Here is a 22,626-nt window from a genome sequence, read left to right on the forward strand (position 1 = left end):
AAACCTTCCCTGCATCCCTGGCTACAGCTTCCTTGGCTCAGCAGGCCAGAAACACACACACACACACATACTGAGACAATGCATCAATATACTATAAGAGTGCACACAGAGATGAAGAAGAAGACAGTGATATAAGAGGGATTGAGAAACAGGCATATGTTCACACAATATTTCAGGCTGCACATATAGCAACGGATGAAGACGTTTACTTACTCTCTTCCTCTCTCACAGATGTGCACACTCACTACAGTATGTAAACATATGCAAGATCATTGCTGAGTTCCCTTGTTTGGTGAATATATTTGGACTATAGCTGAATATAGCCTCAATTTAACACCCTACTTGTCATCTTTTTTTTGTCCCTCTCATTGGCTCTCTCTGCATCCCAGCAGACAGATATCCCTCCTGGCTACTGAGTTGAGAAGTGAGATTCAGCCTAATAGCTGAGGGATTCTCTTTAATTAACTCAGTTTTGTTTTTGCACATGAAGGTTATGGAGATCGTGAGAAGTTTAAACAGCGCTTCAGGCAGCACGACAGGATACTATCGTCAAACACATTGGCTTTTAATCGATATACCATTATCAGTGAGTATGCTGTCTGATAGGTGTTGATATGACAGCTTTTGCTTTCTGAACAGAACGCAGAAAATGCTTGAGGTAATTCAGAAATGGTGTGATCGCATAGTTAGTGCAGTAATGTAGCTATGACCACATTGTTTACAAGACGATCATCCCTGTCTGCAGCACATGTAGCAGAGTAAGTATCACGGTTGGTGTGGAGGTAAGTGGTGTCTTCATGGTAAGCTGCTAAAGGTTTTTTGAAATGCAATCCTAGGATCTTGATAATATGACGGTAGAATATTTTAATATTGGTTGGGCTCTAATAAATATATGTAATATATGACAAACAACTTATATGTGACCTTTTCTGACCTTTGATCAGACACAACACAACTGCTTAGCCATCAATAAAAGGAGTAAGAGTCCATTACCACTGATTTTCGGAACAGATTTGTATTTCATTCATCTTGAGTTGCGCAGGCATATGTGACTTCAAGTGGAAACAAGATGGGTGTATTTTTATATGTACCAATTTTTTATTTTTTTATAGTGTAGTGTTAACATCGTGATTCAAGACCTTTCTCACTGGAGCACTCAATCCAGGCCTTGTCCTTTCTTCCAGCCTCTCCTCTCCTCTCCAGCTCCAAAAAGGCTAAGTGCCAGCCAGCACACAGCCAAAAGGGCTGCAGCAGGAAAAGCCTCCACACTAAGCTAAACTGACAAGAGAGGAGGAGACTGATGCAACGGAACACCAGTGCTAGAGCAGAGCCACGTACAGTATAATGCTCAGTTCACACAATCAAACACACACATATAAACTCGTGCATGGGGGACAGATTTAACTGATGGGATTGCCTGGATTGGATTTGAAAATGTGTGCGGTGGAAGTATTTGAGTGACCTCCACTCTCAACCATGAAGAGTGGAGGTGCCCTTCACCGAGGCGCTGAACACCCAATAGTAATAGGCTATTGTTATACTGTGCTGCTCCCGCTGTGAATGTGTGCAGCTGCAGTACATGATGTGTTGCAGGGTGCTGCTGGAAAAGCGGGCAGTGGCTCAGAGGACTCAGTGAACTGGATATATAAGGGCAACAATACTCCTATGTACATGTATGCAAACACATGCCTAGCAACAGAAAACAGGGGGTGATATTAGCCTTCTGCTGGATTAGAAATAGTCGTTGCAATCATTTCCATTTAGGAGACATGTGGTGTGTGGATGTGTGCATTTCAAAGTGTTTGTGTGAGTGTGTAGAACTGACATGCTCTTGTGAGAGCCGGACAGTTATATAATGGCCAACACAAACAAACAGAGACTTTGCAAAGGACTAGCGGCGAGCCAACAACTCCATGAATTCACAACACTCAACCTCAACATTCTGTTCCAAAAATCTATATTTTAAAAACTCAATGCAAAAAAACCCCAATGTGGCTGATGAATAACATAATAAAATAGCGAGCATACCTGTAGGAGATCTGCAGTGACGCTGAAACATGTCTTACATTCACTGGGTTTGGAGAGCAATGCTTGTGTTGTATTTTATCTCCAAACCCAGTGAATGTAAGACATGCATTAACTGGCATTTAACTCTAGTGAGATCTGATTAAACTGTAGGTCTCAGCTGACTGGAAATAAGCAAACCCTCGTCATTACAAAGAAAGATTTAATGCTGAGTCATTTCAGGCTATCTTTGAGCAGTTCATTGGTCAAGTTGATTTAGGCTTGCGTGACAATGTCAATGAAAGATATATAATGTGAGTCCAGAATGTCTGCTTGAAAGCCGAGCGACTCTGTGCACGAGGGCAGCAGCTAAATCACTTAAGCGAGAGAGTGGAGAGTGATATAAAACATTCGACGTGAGATGGACGAAGGGCTTTGAACCAGTAGCCAAGACGATCAGCCACTGGGGTGAGAGGAAGCAAAGGAAGGAAACTAAAAAGCAAAGGCATGTCTTTTTGGAAATGCTGAAAGTCATTAAGTATTTTTAGAAAATGTATTAAAGGTAGAAAGAAGCTGTTCTTTCTACCTTTAATTATATTAAAAAATAAAGGGAAACTAATCCAGTCGGGTCTAACAACTGTGACAGTGGGTCTGTGTATACAGATTTGTGGTAGTATATGTAATTGTAATCAGCATTACGGTGCTGGTAAGTTTCAGGATTGTGTGTCTTGATAAATCCAGCAAGAATGTAAACCTGGGTCTCTCCTCAACATATAACAGAACAGCTGCTTGAAATTGCAACGCACACACATGCGCTAACCTCACACACACACACACATTCGACAAACAGACATCCGTTTGCTGTTTTAGGATCAAATTAGGGTTGCAGGAATTTCACACTGATGGTAGATAGAAGTTAGTTCACCTGCTCCAGTCTGTTTCTAATGACAGATGAAAGACTGACTTAGCGAGATTAGATCTGGCCTCACATTCTCTGCGGAAAGGCCGAAGGCTGCTCACAAAACATACAGTAATCCACACGATGACTGACACGTCCATTCGTTTTGTACAGTCTCCTCGATGGAAAAAAAAAAAAATCAGTTGACATTTTCTGTTCTGATATTAATTGAAAAAACAGAGAAGTATGTTCACATGAATATACACTGAAATTTGTAATGACACATACATGGCAGCCATCAGTCACACACACAGACAAAAATGCACGTACACTCGCAAAACTGGAGCTCACACATGGCGTCCCATTGCCTAAGCCAGACAGAATTCATGTGATTCTTTTGAAGGCGCCACTGAAAAAACATCCTCGCTTTCACAAACATCTCTGGCTATGCACACAAACACACACACAGCCCTGCAAGATAATGACAGTCTAATACTAGAGCGTACTCTATTAAAGCCCTTAAACACACTTTGGAGTCTATATAAACAAAGGCAGCTCGCTCTCTTCCTCTCCCGCTTCCAGACACACACAAACACACAAACACTCATAGAACTTGGACTTGGCTAAATAGAAGAAGCTGCATCGAGGCATCTTGTCAAGGAAAACAAAGCATGAAATATTCAGGAAAGGTGCTCCATCCTCGTCTGACTGAGAGCTAACAGCCGAAGCCAACAACACTAAATACAATCAGCCTCGCCGCTGCTGCTGCTGCCAGACAACGTTTATGTTTAATCACTTGATTAGTCAGCTATGGTCTTAATTCAATAACAATATATTTGTTTATTTAAGCGAAATACCAATATAGACGGATCTGTAGTTGGTCATCAAGGAGTCCTAAAGTGATCTTCAGTAAAACATGTTGACACAATATATGGTTTTCCCTCAACTACAGCCCATTTCACAATAAATCAACAACAACCAAACTCCTTGGGTATGGACTCACGGGGGAAAGTCTCCCCGAATAAGATTTAGGGCCCAATATGTGTCTGTTTGAAGGTCTGGGACATGTAAATACTTGAGAAACCGTGCCTTAAACATCTGTTTCTGTCTGTTTTAGCTGGCTGTAGCACTGTAAATATGTTTTCATCTTTTTTGCTATCAGTCTGCACGGTGACCTAACCCCGTTCAGCCATCTATCTGTTAACACAGAGGGCCTGGAGAGCGAGCTGCACGATGGGGCCCCGACGGCTGCACGCGGGGGCTACGGGGGCCTGTTGGTGCAGCTGTCCCACTCCAGGGTAACATAAGACCTTATTAGAGTCCATTAGACCACTCTGAAACTAATAAGAGATTGTCAAATACATCCAAACATTCGCACAATTCACAAAGAAGCAGGAAGTAAAGGGAGGGTGGTGGGAGGCGGCGGGGCGGGGGGGGGGGGGGGGGGGGGGTCTGCCATTTGTCTGCATAATGTCCAGAAATCAAGCACAATCAAAATTCATGCTATAGCACATTTAAAATATCTATTTTTCCATTTAATTTATTCTTAACACCTGGATAAAGAATAGGAAATGTCATGCAGACATATGGGATTTTCATGGAAAAGCAATTCTGACTGTTGAAATGTTTAACACCTTCAGAAAAAAAAAAAAAGTTCAGAAGCAGATGACACAACCCAAAAATCTGTTTTTCATCTTCACAACTATATATCATTCTAATCCTTTCGTGTTGTTGTTTACATTGCGCACAGAAATGTTTTTCATCTGACAGCTCTGGCCAAGTTTCTCCTCGCATCTGGACGCTGAGACGGGCTCATCTGGAGGCCACAGCCCCAGAAAAAGAGCTTCCCCTGGCCCTGACAGCAGGGGCTTGACCTGGGAGACTGCCTTTGATCTTTAATTAACACTGGGAACAGCTATAGAGAGGAGAGAGCTGATGAACATGCAGGAGCATTTGGGAGCAGCTACAATAAGTGAGAATGCTAAAGACCGACTTCTTTCTTTTTTCCTTTTTTTTTTTTTTTTAAACTTCAACACCGTTTTAACTTTAAAGTCAGTGTGGGACAGCCGCAGTGCAGAGGTGGCTGCTTTCAAATGGATGCTGTGTCTGGCTTCTTAAGCAGAGAGGAGCTCAGTGAAGCCCAGAAAAAGAGGAACACATATAGAGCAGCATGAACTGCAGCCACCTTCAGCACAAAGAGAGCGTGAGCTTTCATGGCACATGCAGCTGGAACTTTGGTCTCATTTGCCAGTTTTCTCTTGTACAGTCAAACAAAACATACTGATGCACAAACCAGTGAAGCGTGAAGCAAGCTAATATAAACACTACATCTCTTGTCATTTAATATCCATTGTGGTGTCGAAATATGTCACGTACTGAACACTTTCTACAAAAACACAAGAGCACGAAAACACTTTAATGGAGCTGCTACACTGCTGTACAAATGCAAAAATTCTTGTTGCATGGAAACACTGATGAAGTACTAGAACTGTAAATTGATGAAAGCTGTTACAGTAGCCACAGAAGCAAACCACAGGAAATTTAATTTTGCATAAGTGGTGCAATTGTGTATTGTCTGTGTACATGCACAGCAGATTATAAAGATAAGCACTGAAAAATGTCATAGATGCTGTTCTGAAGCCCAAATGGAACAAAAACAACAACATATGACTAGTTCGAGCGAGCTGAATGCAATACATTTTGAATTTTAAATGACTTAGGCACTGTCTCTTATCCTTAAATGACAGACCTGATATAGTATTTACCCTTTAAAGCTACTGGCTTCCTTGATTCCAAAACTTGACACACATCTCATTGACATGTGAGGAGGAGCAAGAACAATCAAAAGAAAATTGCATTCAGTATGAACAACCGATCTGCATCAACTGGTAAAAAACTGGTGTTGGTGGGATGTTTCACAGAGCTATATGTCAGTCCATTGATCTGGAATTGTTTTGTAGCACCAGCAGCCAAAGAAATCATTCAGTCAATTCTCACATTTTCCTTTTTGTCCAGTAACCATCTAGACCACAACAGAAAACAGTCCCCTGCAAAGCATGTGTGATGAGAGTGTAACAGAGAGAAAGAGCAGTCGTGTAGGTCAGAAAATGAAAGCCAAAGCGAAGCGGGCAGATACGTATACTTTCTGACTTTTGCAACCACCTCAAAACGACTACCCACTCATGCCTTCACTAACACCCACAGCCACCACCGCAACTATTCCATTATTCACCATCCACTCCAGCCCACTCCTTTCTTCTGCGTTATCAGTCCCATCCTTGATATTCTGGTTAAGATCTTCTCATAGCTAATGATGTGTCACAGAGAATATTACTACTGAACTACAATAGGCCGTATCTCAAGGACCTGCAGAACACATTACACACATGCATTGAAATGCGCATGAAGAACTACCGACCTATCCAAAAACACCCTGGGATCCTTGGGTTCGTTTGAAGGTCTCACATTCAGAATGCATATGCACACCAACATACACACATGCACACAAAGGCTGGGTATTTGACATTACAGTTCAGGGCTGACAGGCTATGAAGTGTGCAAGTCTTTACATCAAGAATTCACTTTTGCAGCCTTGGAAAACTTTTGATTCATTCAGACCATAGGTTCCAACATGGAATAGGTGCAGAGGAGACACACATCCATACAAAGAAAAGTGGGGTACTTGCAGAATCAATAGAAGTGTGAGGGTACTGTTGAGAAACATTATGTATAACTGAAAGAAGTTGTGTCTTACTTTGGCAGGTGTTGCTTCTCTCCTCGTATCCTGGGTTACATAGACACTTCCCAATAGGCACAAGCCACTCCCCTTCAGTGCTGCAGTACATTCGTGGAGGCTCCTCCTCTTTGGAGTGATTGACGCATGAGCCTTTGACCTCCACAAGTGACTGGGAGTCCATGGGCACCGTGTCAGGGAAGGAGGCCAGATTCCTCACAGTGTACGGGCACTTTTTAAAGTAAACCCTCACTGACACTAAAGCTACACAGGCACCCACGTCCTGGAACGCCAGATAGAAGCCCTTCTTGGTCATGGCCCCCACCTCACGGACCTCAGTATTGAGCTTGAGGATGCGATCTCCCAGGTCCGTTTGGGTAAAGCTCTCATCAGCTGCGATGGTGTCGATCTTAGAGAACTGATGCTCTCTGAAGTGGCTGCCCTGGTCATCATCTGTCTCCAGATAGAGGAGGTTGAAGGTCTCTTTGCAGGTGCCCAGGACCAGTGGAATGGAGTTGCAGTCCCTCAGGGTGAACTTCAGCTCCACGTAGATCTTCTGCGCTGACTGGCGAGAGATCCAGTTGGTGCGAAGCCAGTTGTTCTGGCTGTACTCCATCACATTGCAGACCTGGAAGGTCCTGATGGGAGTGTAGTGCTCATCCACCCCACTGATCTCCTCCCACTGGAAAAGATGGAGACAAGGAGAGGTCGAAAGGAGAAACAGAGGGAGACAAGAGAGACATAGGACCAAATACAGGAAAAAAGGGGGCAGATTCAATGCAAGAATGAGATGCGAGAGCAAAGAGAGAGACGGGAGAGAGAATGAAGAAAGTGATAGAAAAGATAAAGTAAAAAGATATGAAATTGGAAAGAAAAGCAAGAAGACATAAGTATAGGAGGGTTTGGGGTCCAAAGAAAGAAAAAAGGAAGCAAACGGATTGGGGGAAAGTTGGAGAGGAAGAAATACGAAAGTAGGGAATTTGGAGTCAGGGAAGGAGGAATAGGAGGAAAGGAGGGAAAGATAGCAGAGAAAAAACAAAGTTATCTCCACCCTGTAAGCATTTCGAGATGAATTATTTAGATCCAGATTCACTCTTGCTGAATACTAAGCATCTAATAAACACTTAAGGGTGAAAAAAATCACACTACCAGATCTCTCGCAAATTACTCAAATTAATTAAAAGCAAACTTGCTGCCTTAGCCAAATTTTCGAGATTAGAATGCTGTGAAAATATCTCTGAGAAAAACCACGAAGTGTGATTTCCCATTTCAATCTTTCTAAATTTGCGTGAAGCTGCTTAATCATTGTCAAATATTAACAAAATCTCATAGTGTTTCTTTTCCCACCCTTACGCTAACATGTTTTTCTCTAAAAGTGAGGACTCTCAAGCTGCAGTCTTGGTTATTTGCATCACAGTACTACTGCTACTAAAGGAAACGTGCTGAATCCACTATGAAACAAAAGAAGCTACGACGTATAGACAGATGTGAGTGTATACCAGGAACGTTCGTGTCTATCTTACATTTTCCCTCCACTGGGAGAAAGCAAAGAGAGAGGAGAGGAGAAAAAGAAAGCGGGGTCATTCCTTTTGAATTCAACACAGCGGGAAGACTCATTGATCATGCGCTTTGGCTTTGCTGTCCTGTCAAATCAGCATTGAAATAGAGCGATGATGAATGGACAAACACCTGAAACAGTGGGCTCGTATCGTGGTTAAAATGACAGTCATGAGAACGAATGGGCATAAATGTGCAAATGAATGCTTTGTCTATGTTTTCCCTCTGTGAAATTCAAAATGGATGTGTGCCTGAACGCTTCCCTCAGAAACAGACTTGGTAACTGGAAACTAAATTGTCGCTCCTTTCAAACGCGCATTAATGGAAACATAAACCCACCCACATGTATACATCCACATAAGGCTCATGTGAAGTGTTTAAAGTCTCATAGCAGGCGAACGCAGCAGGTGCCTTCAGCCTCGAACACCGGAATTAATGACGAGCTCAAGAAGTGTGGGTTCTCTATTACATGTTTTTGTGCGCGGCTGTGTGGGTGTAAAGCAAATCTATGAGTGTCTGGTGTTCAAGGAGCTCTCAGGCTGAAGGATGGCCACTTGCTTTTCATCTCATAGTAAAGTTAATGAAACACCCCTGAGAGAGAGAGTGAGAGAAAGAAGAAGAGGGAGAGAGAAAATAAAAGAGACAGAGCTGGAAAAAAAAACCAAAAGTGCAAAAGGAAGAAATGAGGAGAGATAAAGTGAAAGGAAAACTGAGAGGTGAGATTCCATTGGTGTTTAGTCTCCCCCGTCGTGCTTTCTTTGGCGTCACCTCATTCATCAGAGCGTAGTCCAAGCTCTCTATAGGTCTAACAATAACAGGGAAACGAGTGCGGAATTAAGTGGGGCTAAATATAGAGAGGTGAAGCTAAACTTAACTTTTCACCTCGTTTTGCTCATGAGTGCAGGAGCTTGACTTGGAATATAAGTATAAAAATGATGTGGTGACATGCAAAAAAGGTGTGCTGACAGACTCTGACAAAACAAAGAGCAAAGGGAAGACAAGATCTGCCACTATGATTTGTGATACTGTTGACATTATGTTTGATAAGATAATCTACTTACTTGTACATAATGAGAATGCTTCCTATTCTGCTCCAGCTTTGCATAGACACCATTTGTCTGACATTGTTAGATCATGTTTTTTTTCCATAAACAGTTTCTGTGCAGAAGTGATGCATCGCTACAGAAGCCTTACCTGATGGAAACTGAATATTCAGAATGGAACTGAAATACACAGGGTCCCATTTTGTCTGAAAATGCATAATAATAGGTCACATGTGACCGTGAATGTGTTGAAGCCTCAAAGCAAAAAAAATAAATAAATTGCATTACAGCCTATATAACAGCAATGAAGGCATGTGTATATTTCCAGTTACTTTGTTGTGTTTGACCACGAGTCACTGGCTTCACTGCAGTTTTATAGTTTAAAACTACTGTCCTTGTTTTACTTTTTTGGGGTAAAACAGCTGGTTGATTATATCCGTTTTCCCCCCAAACTGTAATCATTGTCTCTGTGAATTTAAGTAATCTTATGAAGTGTGCTGATGCATGTGTGTTTGTGAATGTTGGCGAGCCTACTATTTAGTCTCTGTATTCAAATCTCTGTGTGAGCTGCAGGTTTATTCTTGTGCGTATTTTCGTGTCCACCAATACTCTGCAAACTGGGCTGAATCTGAAGCGAATCTAACTGATGGCTGTCTGTTTTCTATGTAAACTATCTTTTGGAGAAGCTTGCAGTTTGCCAAACACGCACACAAAGGCTTTGAAATCAAGTCCAGGTATGTGTATGCATCTGAGCGCGTGTGTGTTAACAGCCAAATCCTATTCCAGAGAAGGTGACTCAACTCGAGCGTGTTTCTGCCAAAGCAAATGAGAGGTAAACCCCCCTAACCATCACTACCCCCAAACATTACTTCATGAATCAACTCCTCCAACCTTGAATCACTTCCCCTCATTAGTCAACTGAGGCTTGTTTTCTCTGTCCTTCAGACAAGACAGAAGGCTGGGTGAGGAAATAAACAGAGAATGTTTAAGCATCATTATCCATCTCTGGATCTAGAAGTGCATTATTTAAAAGAGAGGGACATTCTGTGTCGTCCAGCAGTGATATATTGAATGAGTGTAAATGGCAACTAGGAAGAATCTGTCATCCGCAGACAGGACAGAGCTCCAGCATGAAGCACAGCGTTGGACGATTTGTTCAAAGCTGAAGATTGCATATAGAAACAATACTTGTCTTTTAAAATCGGGTGTCAGCACTTCTACTGCAATACACAGAAGTTGCGACTCCCACTGTCAATGTGTGGAACTGTATGTCAACCAGGATAAATAAAGGTCCCAAGTGAGCAGCCAACCCCTTGTTTCACACCAGGGGGCCGTATCCCCCCCCCTCCCCTCGCCCTCTAATTGATATATAACAACACTAGGACCCTACATCGGTCTTTGTGACCTCTGACCCCGACCCCTGATGGTCACAGCTGGGGCACAGTTTGGTGTGATCCTGCCCCTGGTTTCTCTGATCTGTGCTGTAGGTGAAGCAGCTAAAGGGACAGTAAAATGAAGTGTGGTAACTTGATCCGCCCAAGACATAACTATGGCAACAGGCACGACTTAGAGTCACCGAGTCAGCACACCAGTTCACCCACTTCAAAGGCATTAGGTCAATGGTAGTTAATGGGCCAGTATATGGACCAGTGTAGGGTAACAATGCATTTAGAGCAAGACCGGTTGGGGTTTAGGAAACAAGATCGATCATCTTCTCTGGAGCTAAACAACACCTATTTCATGAGTTTGTATTTTATATCATTAAAAAAATACATCAGAAAATTAAATAAAATTAAAAGACTTTAATAAAGAGGAGTCATACGTAATATTTTTTGTTAATTACTAAGTTAATTAAATAAAAAAATACTTGAAATTACAGTGAAAAACATGTTTAGATTGTTTTGCCCTTGCTTTTTTTAATGAAACACTTTCTTTGTATGCAAAAGAAGCTGTTTTTTTTTATTTTGGACATGAATTTTTCAGAAAAAAAGAGAAAACAAACAAAAGCAAAGTTGATATATTGTGTGCATACAGCCACCCATTACACCGCTACAGCTGGGGTGGATTTAAAAGCTGGAGCGCCCACAACAAATGCAGAGGCAGCTTACGTTCTGGGATCCACAGAGGTCAGCGGGGTTACAGGCACGACAACTGCAGCATATCAGTTAGAGGGCATTTCATCAGCCGGTCTTACCAAAGCACAAACCTGAACCCACTTCATACCTCCTTCCTCCTGTTTGTGAACAGCTCTGAGCTTTGCCCGGCTAATCCTTGTTTATGTGTGCTCAAGGACAGACTAACAGCAAATCGCTGAAGGATGCTGGAAGCACAGGAGCCTCCTGATTGTGTGTATATTTAAACAGTACAGAGGAGGAGGATGCGAGCTCTGTGATTCTCACATTTCTTAATGTCAGCTTATGTTCGAAAATGTCAACAGAACATTTGTAATACTGTGCTTGGGTATTTACTCCACTGGTAAGACGTCTGTTTGTTTGTTAATGATGTATTTTTCAATAATCTTGAGGTTTTTTGTAGACTTTGAGGGCCTTTAGTGGACAGTTAAGTTAGATTTCTTGAACTAATGAGTGTACTTGATGCAATTTTGAATATGTTTCCAGGCTCCATATTTGTTATCAGTCACGAGGGTGTGCATTAACTGATCTTACCAAGAAGGAATTACATAAAACACATATACCTCCACCTCATCTCTGGTCCCTTGCTTTACCCTCCTAATCCTTGTTTATGGAAGGGCTTTCCCCCATACTCTCTCTCTTTCTTCCTGGGGAGCAGGGGAGCAGTTTATGCTGGTCAGGCTGATTTCATAGATGGGGTGGATGCAGTGCACGGGGGGCTTTAAAAGCCCGTGGGTGACTAAAGAACTTGAAACAGCAGACTGTACTCTGACGGTAAAGAAAAAAAAATGGAAAGAAAGTAGGCTGGCTGAAGTGGTGGGCCCAGCCCGATATATAAAAAGCCATGCCATTATGTCGCTGCCACCCCCGCCCTCCCCTTCCAGACCTGAGAATTGGAATGTGAGGTGTGAATGTGTGTTGGTTAAATATTTCGTATTATTCTGGACAGTATAAATAAAGTTCACATGCTGGCTTTTTTCTATAGATGTCAAGCTTCTTTATCGGAATACAAAAGTTCCATCGCATGCCTTGATAAAAGAACGACAGAGTATTTAGGCCTAGACATTTAACAAGAATTGCAAACTAAGTATTTTATCGCAAAAACAATCAAAATTTGGCCCTTTTCTGCAGCCTGAAGCCTGCTGACCTCACAAATACTTACATATCACTTTTTATACTACTTTGTAGACAAAATTTGACAAACATATTTTTGTTACTAAATACATATAAATACTGCAGCAACTGTACTTTTCTAAATCAATGCAAGGCACAAACAGCAATGCTGTCGTATTTCCTGCTGCTACGAAGAACAGACTTCACTTTGTATGTGGCCATTAATTGTATTTTGTATGCACAGTCAGTGTCTGGGGTGTTGGTTTGTTTCTGAAGAATGCTTTCAAAGCATGCAAGAATGTAATCTTTAACACTCTTTAGTGATGGGCTAAGCCCCCTGGACACTGCTAAGCAATCAGCCTGCCTCCCAGACAGATAACAGTATATCTGGATCACACGCACACACACACACAGACACACACTCATCAGTCCGGTCGGCAGCTCCGGAGTGAACATCCTGGGGAGGCTAAGCTCTTAATTTGTTCTGACCGGAGCACGTTGTGTCTCGGTAGGCCAATAGCCACGGCCTCTCCATCAATGTGAATGAGTGTTTGTCTGTGTATGTGTGTGTGTGCGTGAGAGAGAGAGGGCTCAGTGCCACTGCCACATTATGAGAAATCATTTGTGAGCAGCGGTCTCCCAGGGCACGCTGCTTATCGGAGCGCAGTCAGTGGATGACGTGAGTAATTACAGATGATTCACCTTGAGGACTTGATCATCAGCAATATCTCTGTGTGTCTCCCCCTCATTCTTTCCTGTCCTTCCCTCTCTCTCTCTCTTTCATCCCTTCAGTCTCTATCTCTCACCCTCTTTTTGATCCTTACCCATTCCCTCCTCTTTCCCTCTTGAGTCATTCTCATTTAAGAATGACATTGACTCCCATTCCTGCAGCACTTTCATGAGCCATAAAACCACACTCTCTTTTGTCTGAACTTATTCAAAACAAATAACTTGAAATAAAGCAGACATTTCTGCGAAAACTGCATAACCTCTGTCACACATTCCAATGTCCAGTCCTGGATCCAGCACCCAGTATCAGAGCACATTTTCCGAGTTGCTCACACGTGAATAACTTCTATCAGCACAACATCAACCTCGCCGTGCAATTGGTCACGCAATTGTTGTGTAGTCTGCAATTGTCTTTGGACTACATGCACTTTAAACAGCCTGCAGTTGTGTTCCTTTTGTTCGTTTCTTCACTGTGGTTCAACCTCATGAAGAAACTCGGAGCGTTCCGACGGTGCCAGCGATGTATATGGCCGAAGGAAACAAGGTTTGGCAGCTCCGTGGAACAAATGACTGGATTACCTTAAGCCACTGCCAAGGAGTAATTCTAACACTTAATAAAGGAAAAACGAGGAACTGTGTGTGTGTGTGTTTGTGTGTCACTGGGCCTGCCTCGAGGCACAGTAGCCTAACTAGTTAGACAAATAAACAGAGTGCGAGCCCACTGGAGGGTTTTAGTAGCAGAGAGAGACTGATAGATGAGGCTGCAGCAATTTTTTGATATGTCTGGGACATTGCTGCAACTTTGCTGTTTGGTTTTAAAAACATAGTAGAAAAATATCCCAGCAAGAGACGCATACATACAATGCTCACGATAGATTTTTGGAGTTACAGATTTTCTTGGGGATTTCATAATTTCTTGGGTTTTTTATGCTTTTATGAATAACACAAACTTGAAAAATGTGTGCTAAAAGGTTACACTAGTAACTGTATTAAAATGTGCGACAGACTGAATGAATATCGTGCAACAAATGGATTAACGAGTGAAATGTCAACATGGGAATTCCATAGCTCACAAGCAAAGGCACTAAAATTCAATCTGTGTTGTTGATGTGATATTTACAAAAAAAGGCCGTAAGCTTATCGACCTTCTTATGTGGATGCTTTGTGCCTACAACCTAAAATCCTTTAATGCCTTAATCTTTTCTTTAAACACACACACGGACTCAAATACACAAACACCCACACATACACGCAGTACATTTTCCCTTAAGCATCTTGACCATATGGCACGCTCCAAATGCTTAACCTTTAACCTGCGAGACGAAGAATGGACAAAAAACGTCTAAAAAAAAAAGTGGGTTAATCTGCACTTGGCTCATTGGTTCAACATGACATAGTGAGAACCCCTGGAGTTTGAAAATCCTGATTTCATGGCTGAAGCCCACATCCAATTCATGTTAGTTGATCTACCTCTTAAATGTAAACATTCTCAAGCATAATGTGGGTAAATATGAAGATAGAAGATACTCACCCCATGCGATGGGTAGGAAATCCATCCCAACTCCCCTTGACTTGCTTTAGAGTCTAACAGGTTGACTGTGGTGAGGAAGAGAGAGGAAAAACAAATACAACATATGAGTGTCTAGTCCTTGTTAGCCCCAATTAGCCTTTATCTAATCCCACAGGAGGGATCGCCAACCTCAGGCACTGATCATGACTCTATTTACGCAGCTGCCACACACACACACACACACACACACACACACACACACACACACACACACACACACACACACACACACACACACACACACACACACACACACACACACACACACACACACACACACACACACACACACACACACACACACACACACACACACACACACACACCAAATGTGAACAGGGAAAGTAGGTTTTCTTTTCTTGCTTTGTAAGGCACCGAAGCAGAGGTTGGCTCGGTAAAATTCCCAAATCCTGAGAAGGTATTGAACTAAAGTGCAGCCAACATTTCAAAAACCACAACAAGACGTATTCAGTTTTGAAGACGCACGATTTTGACCCGTCTGAGCCTTGTTTTACCAAGCCGCACATTCATCCATTGTGACCGGACTGTAACAAGGTAAAGCAAAACTGCATCGAATCCGAATTCAAATGCAATCACCAGTTTCAGAGGTAGTCAGAAATTCAATTTTCCACACCGAAACCAAAATATAAATCCATTTATAATAAAAGGAAATACAATTTTATGTGTGTGTCCTGCCAGGAATCCATTCTTTTCAAACAGACATCAAGCAGCAGCGAGGGGAAATCCATGTCTAATAGAGGGAATATGACAGAGGATAAATAAGACAAGGAGCTCCAGGAGCGTGAGGGCGCAAGCTGAGGCTTTGGCTTTGCAAAACGGCTTCATATAGTGAACTTTATGGTACCAAATTAATGGCCGAGTTGGAAAATACAGCGCATGTTTGGTGTGGTGACGTTTTGATGCTTCTGATAGCACTTTTATTGCCCGCAGACCAAAATACGACAGTGCAAAGTGTAGGCAGCTTGTACTCGCATGCATATGTTGTCCAAATTGACTCTGCCATACAGTATCTTCCTTAAGCACAGAGAATGAGCTGCAGCATTTTCTATTCTTAGTGTATACACATGGCCGTGGAATGAATGATTACCGTTGAATACGACTGTCAGTGTGGGTCATGACACATGGAGGGAGGAATGTGGAGGCAGCTTTCTGCTCAATGGATGCCCCACTTCAGTAGCCAAACTGTCACATGCAGTTTGGCTCCAGATTCTGTTTGGTAACAAAAATATCAGACGACTTGAGCGCTTTCACTTGAAGCAACTATTTATACAGCGACAATAAAATGCATGAAAATAAGCTGACAGGGTTCATTATCTAAATTATTAACATTTTGGAATCTGTTCTGAATCATTTAATTACGTTTCTCAACAGAGAATTGGAAAAAAAAAAAAAAGATGCCCAACTGCAGTGTGAATGTGATAAATACCAAGCATGCCCATTTGTGCATATTTTGATGCATATGTTTAGTTTTTTAATATTTTGATTTTGAGCTAAAAGCTGAATAATCTTTCTATGATTTCCACAGTGTATTAAAACATCTGCATGGCAAAGTAAAACAATAATCTGTTAATATATATGGATAAAAACGAGTAAAGTTCCGCTGTTCTCCTGAGAGCAACCACAACTACACACACACACACAAACAAGTGTACACAAGCATGCACATTTACCCAAGCAGGCACACACACACACGGCAAAGTGAAGCAGCAGTGCAGTTAGGCCCTGCAGCTGTAGCTGTGTTCACTGTGAAAATATGAGGAATACATTCTCCCTGCGTTCTCCTGTTCAAAGCTTCAGTAAGCAAGAGTGTACACATCTCAAGTCAAAGAAAATATTTGGGGGTCATGGAGGACGGTTGTGGAAAAGTGAAACCTACTCCAGTCAAACAAAATTTACCCCTCGCGAGCGGTGTGAACTAAGTTTGCACAGCTAAGTGATTTGCCACTCTGTGAGCTAATTGTTGTTTCACACCGGAGTAAAGGCTGAGATACCATCATTTTCTTCAGGGAAGTCTGATGAATATCAGCCAGTGTGGGAAAGAAAAGAGCCTTGAAGATAAGCAGAGAAAAGAAGACACACATGTGGAGAGTTATCGAATTCTAGCCAAGAAAAGCTACCAAATTGAGGCTCACCTGAGCTGTAGCCGCGTGCTAAACCACTCAGCCAGCTGAGTGGCAGTAGACACATTCCTATTAGAGTCTAATGAAGCTATCTGTTCATGTCAGATAATAGCAGCTCAGCATCCAGGGCCATTGCTTCCAATTTACATTTCTCAACGAGCCGAGCCCACCACTCAAATTGAGCCGAGCGAGGGAATTTGAGAGCAGAAAATTAGACAGCTCTCATATCGCAGGAGGAAAAAGCCCCCTCCAGCTGCACTTGGCTGGAGAAATCAGCACCCACACACAAACACATGTGCACTCGCAAATGCATAATCGCAAAACACATTTTAAAAAACACACACCAAATCACACCAAAATATGCATCCTCATCCAAGAAACAAGTGGAGTAAACACACACCCAAACAGAGACCCTGCATATGTACAGACACTGTCTTTGCACACATCTACAGCATGCATGCACTGTGTCAGATGCTTACCAAAACGTGCACATGCGCACTGAAATGGGCACAAAATAAGAGCATACACAAACGTTTGCTGAGTCTTTCATACACTCTCTCTCTCTCTCTCACACACACAGTCAGTTAGCGAGCTAGCGTCAGCCAAGCATATAGCCCCTGCCCCATCAGGGAGTGCCTCTAAACGGGAACTACGAGTATTAATAGCAAACTCAGCCAGCCTGCCTGGGAGGGAGCAAAACATCACAGAGGTAGAAACAGGTGAATCAATATATAAAGCAAACCAAGGCCGCCATCAAACACCCGCACACATAAACCGGCCCTGATAAATGGAGGACATCACTTTTGCACTTGCTGGTGACCTAGTATCACTCGATACAGCATTATGTTGGAGCAGAGTACCTATGCAGGGTACTTATGTTGACGTCTGCGCTCTCATAATTTAACAGCTAAGTGAGGAATAATGGTGTAAATTTTAATTTAATAGTCCGCCAAGCAGTTCACAGCTGATGGAAATTCAATCTTCAGCCACAGACAGATTCGGTGTGGAAGAAGCTGCTTGTCCCTCAGTGATGTCCTAGAATCAGAGACCCCCCCCCCCATCTTTCGGCTGGAACAGAATGAAGCACATATCGGCCTATGTAACAAAGTGGATGGGGGCTTTGTCTTTGCAGCTTGGCTCTGTGCATGTGAAGGTTGGCAGGCCGCAGTGCAGGCAAAGCAAGGCGACTTGTGTCTGTGTTAAAGGGTGAAGTGTTCACCTCCCATTATGAATTATTCAAGAGCAGAGTCTCTCTGTCTGATGTTGCTGCTGCTTGCCCAACCCCTCTGCCCCCATTCTTCTTTTTCTTTCTTTAATCGTCCTTTCTATTCTCATACTTCATACCTTATATTTACATGTCTTACTGTGCTAATCTCTCACATGAAAGCTTATAGGACCTCTTCACACATGCCTTATAATCATATACCTCAACACACAAACCTACACACAGAGACATAATAAACATGCACACAAATCCCGTCTCTAAACTCTGAAGCCCTGCTGTCAAAATGAGGATGCCACTCTTCATCTCCAGCTCAGTGTTAAGTCAACTCACACACATAGAAATATAGTGCAGTACAGTATATGTGGAGAAGGGGGGAGTTATTTTGTGCGCACACGCATTTCCAGCACCTCTGAAAAGTACCATCGCTCACAAACGTTCCTGGGGCCCAGCGGGACTTGTGCTCCGGGCTCTCCAGGCCAAGCCTCCCTCCCGCCGGCTAAAAATACCCGAGGCCTCCTGACGTCCCGCAGCGGGCCAACGTTCCACCACCGAGAACTCTGCAGCGCGGCGCAGCAAAGACACGAACTAACTTCATTTCTTTCCTCTAAATGCGGCAAAAATGAAACCATGTTTGATATTTCATGTGCGTTCAAAGTAGAGAATGAATCCACGGCCACTGTAATGACTTTCTTGGGGCTTTTCTCTGTATTTCTCTCAACTTTTTCCCAACTTTTCCCCCAATCTTTTAAACAGGATCATTACGCCTTAATAAAAGCCACACGGTAAATGAAGAAAAAAACATAATGTTAGTCGAGGCATAGTGCCGAGATGGAAGATTAAACGAAATCTAACTACACGTCTGGTCTCCTTAGTAATGGGGAGGAAAATAAAAACACAAGTTTGCCATCACCCTCGTTAAAGTTGAGGTTAGTTTTCCATGAAAATATTTTCACCGCTTGATCAGTAATTAATACTTTTATTCCATTAAGGGAGTCAATTTGGCAAAATGAGGCCCTTGATTAATTAATTTTCATAATTTTCCAATTTAACCCACTAATAGCTTTCACGTACACTACAGTTATCTGTAAAGTAATTTGCAAGAGATGCTTTTATCACAATCTATATTCCAATTTACAAACAGGCTTTCAGGGCCAACTCGGTTCCTTCATCATCTTCTGCGCGCTGGAGAGGATCTGATCTCCAGCAGCTTGTCGGCAGAAAAGCTAAAGACGAAAATAAAAATATGTGCAACTTTCTTTATCCCTTTGTGAACACTGACCTGCAGTAGAGCACGAGAAAAACGCCTTGGGTTAGATAAAAAGGGAAGAAGAGTTATGATTTGGCAGATCTTTCACTGCCTAATTGCCCCCGTGAATCTTATTTAAATTCATTTCCTGACATGTGTCGTGACACTTGAAGTGACTTTTACGCAGCAATGTGTTTATCAGCCGCAAATCATGTTGGAAAAAACGTATTTTTAGTTTAGAATCACACAAACAACTCAAAGTGCAATTAAATTATAAGTGCTGCCATTTAATTTATTTACTTTCATACGGGGTTTCTGTGGTCTCCTTATTTATACATTTCTAGTAACTTTATGCTCCTTTCTTTTTTTTTCCTCCAACAAAATCCAGTGTAGAGCCATAAATAAAATTATGAAACATGGGTTGCTTCGATGCCGTCATTCTAATCCGACTTTAAAGACGGTCGATGCCTCTGTGAAGATCAACTCCGCCAAACTGATCCAAATTTGTGCTCTTGTTCTTCCATATTTTTGCTTCAGAAGTCTGTATGAATTTCTATACGATACTGAGACGGAGCAGCTCGATACTGACACTCTCTGGCTGATTTATGACTTGGAAAGGTGAATTTAATTGTCTGATTTGTTCTTTGTATTGAAACTTTTGACGCTCCAACTTCTATTTCTCTCCCTTTCTGTTATTTCTCCCTCATACAAACCTGCAGACACAGAATCAGCTTCTCTTTTTCTCTCTCGATGTGAAACACTCACAGTAGTGGACTTTTGTATATTTTCATTAGGTTCATGTGTATTTTAAGTGGTCTTGCTCCTTTTTCCACTGCTGAGCCACCTTTTTCTAGAGATTTGTCAGCTTTATTTAATCTTTGCTTCAATTTAAAGTTTTTTACAGGGAAAAGCGGAATTGGAGTGCGTAATTTTGACTCTGGCATTTCTTCTAATGGAGGCTGCCATAAATTAAATCTGTTCTTTTGCACGACTTCAACAGCTAAACAGAGATCCGTGTGTGTTTCCAAAGTTGTGCAGAAAAATATGAACTTTAAATGTTAAATTAAAAGTTTGGATTCCAATAAACTAAATAGGATTAAGGTTGAAACTTTTTTTAATCCCTGTTTGGAAAACTTATCTATAAGTTGAGGTGGAAAGCCAACTTCAGAGACAGAAAAGAAAAGAAAAAAGAAAAAATGTGCAGGTTGCAGTGGGTCTGGCTAATAATCATTTTATTCATTAACTGTGAGGCTACAAAACTTTCTGCTTGGTGAGTCTCGGAGCAGAACTGATCGTTTGAGGAAGTGGCCTTAAAAACTAACTGTCCTGAACTTTCCAAACTCGCCCTGCAAGATCAGTTTCTCACATTACTTTCTTACAGAAAGATTTTTAAAAATATACATTTAATTTCGCATTTAATTACTGGAGAGTCTTCACTGGTATTCAGGTTTAAATCGTGTTTTGTAAGCTGCCTTAAAATAAACCCTCTGAACTGACTGGAGGTATGACTTAATACATTCATACACCACTTATTTAATTTCTTTTATTATTATTATTATTCATTTTTACACAGGGAACAGCTTTTATTGTGATCCCTTTTCATTGTGGTGCCATCTACACTGAAAAATACAACATTCTGCCTTCAGATGTATTTTTCTGTCTGGTGGAGTGTCAAGGGTTACAGGACGCAGCATTTCCAGCACGCTTTGCCTTTCGTCCTCTTTGTGCCAGCTCCAAAACACTTTCATTAAGTTTAAAACGTGTTGCAATGGAAACGTGTTCCAGTATCGGGGGAAGTTAATGAAACTTGTCACTGTGGCATAGAAAACCTTTCGTGTTTGCAGCGCAGTTTCACAGTTTGCAGAAGTGTCGGGACTCAGTGTGGACCGGGATCCGAAATCTCCCCAGCAGCTCCAAACCGCTTCAGAAGTGAATCCAAGTGTCACAGGCAAGAAGTGTCACTCCTTTAACTTACATCTTAGTATTATTTATATAATACGGTTAGAATTTATTATGCGCTTATTTCATGACTTCTCGAGATTGCCGGAGATCCCCTCAGCAGCCTGCAAGTCTTTATTCAGGTCAGAACCATAAAAACAGCCATACGCGTTTTTACGCACTATGCGAATGTGCTCATCTTCTATTTGTTGCCTTTAAATCGAGTTAGGCTTACAGTCACCCAGTAACTGGGGCGTCTACCCCAAATGGATCCTTGGATAAAACCGACAGACATGAACCTCTCTCAGAAACACAGACATCGGAGTTTCTTTACATCTCTTCGCCCCGGTACAGCTTCACATGGGCGCTCTGGGAGCTGCCTCGACATCGCTCAGTTATTCATCCCCGTTTAAAGAACTATTAAACCCCCGTTAGCGAAATTGTCCGAAATTGGGCTACCATGTCTGCCTTGTTTTGGATCAGTCTTCAAGTTTATTGTCTGATTACTGCCTGTGAGTGATCTGATCCCTTTGCCATGCGATGCCCGGTGTCACCTTCATGCGCTTTTGGATCATCTGGTTATTGTTCCGCGATCATTTGGACACTAAAGTCCGCGGCGAGCGCGCAGCACTGGCCGCGATGTGTGCCGTAGCGCACCATTCATACACACACACACATTAGCGCGCACGCACACAACCACATAAACACACACACATGTCCGCAACCGGAGAGTTGCCTTACCTTCATTAGGGGGGTAGATGATGGGGAACGCAGGAATAACGCTGGACAGTAAAAGAAGTAAAATGAAGAGGAGTGATCGCGAATTGCAATCCATGGCGGCGGATCAGAGGTACATAACTCCATGAAGCCACTGACTGATCTGGGAACGTCTTCTCTCCACTCAGCTTTCTCCCTCTCCCTTGCTCCGTCTCCCTCCGGTTGGAGCAGTTTTCCGCTGGGTCCTACAGAGTCTGACAGGCAGCAAAATACAGAGTCCAAGTTCATCACAGGTCAGTTTGGAAACCTGCACCAAGCGCCGTCTTTTTCCTGACGTGAATGACAAATGAGGCCATTCAGTGTTTCATACAGTCTGAGTCAATCCAAAAGTGCAATGTGCTCAAATGGAGAAGAAATTTGTCCTGGAATAATAGTGTAGCACCACGTGTTCTTCTGACCTGCAGTAATAATTCAGCTCACATCCACCTCATCTTTTGTTATACTTACAGTATTTAAATCATCTCCCAAAATAAAACAGCAAAGTTGAGTGGTTTGATATGTTTTTGAACAAAATATGTGG

The 22,626-nt window shown here is 42.2% G+C and overlaps 1 protein-coding gene across 3 annotated transcripts in view; it reads right to left on the bottom strand.

Annotated features, from left to right (window-relative positions):
- Window positions 1-22,390, bottom strand: part of epha3 (eph receptor A3) — a 103,393-nt gene extending 81,003 nt beyond the window's left edge. The window contains exons 1-4 of one of the 3 annotated variants that reach the window (XM_022212069.2): window positions 22,071-22,387; window positions 14,741-14,805; window positions 8,159-8,170; window positions 6,657-7,317 (exon numbers count right to left, since the gene is read on the bottom strand). In XM_022212069.2, coding sequence (XP_022067761.2) covers window positions 6,657-7,317; window positions 8,159-8,170; window positions 14,741-14,805; window positions 22,071-22,164 — 832 coding nt within the window. In that variant the 5' untranslated portion in view covers window positions 22,165-22,387. Of the gene's footprint in view, window positions 1-6,656; window positions 7,318-8,158; window positions 8,171-14,740; window positions 14,806-22,070 lie in introns of all 3 variants that reach the window. The other 2 variants (XM_051958872.1, XM_051958871.1) reach the window with 2 other exon arrangements.
- Window positions 22,391-22,626: the final 236 nt, after the last annotated feature.

Source organism: Acanthochromis polyacanthus, chromosome 14 (assembly GCF_021347895.1).
Source record: "Acanthochromis polyacanthus isolate Apoly-LR-REF ecotype Palm Island chromosome 14, KAUST_Apoly_ChrSc, whole genome shotgun sequence".
NCBI classification, from domain to species: domain Eukaryota; kingdom Metazoa; phylum Chordata; class Actinopteri; family Pomacentridae; genus Acanthochromis; species Acanthochromis polyacanthus.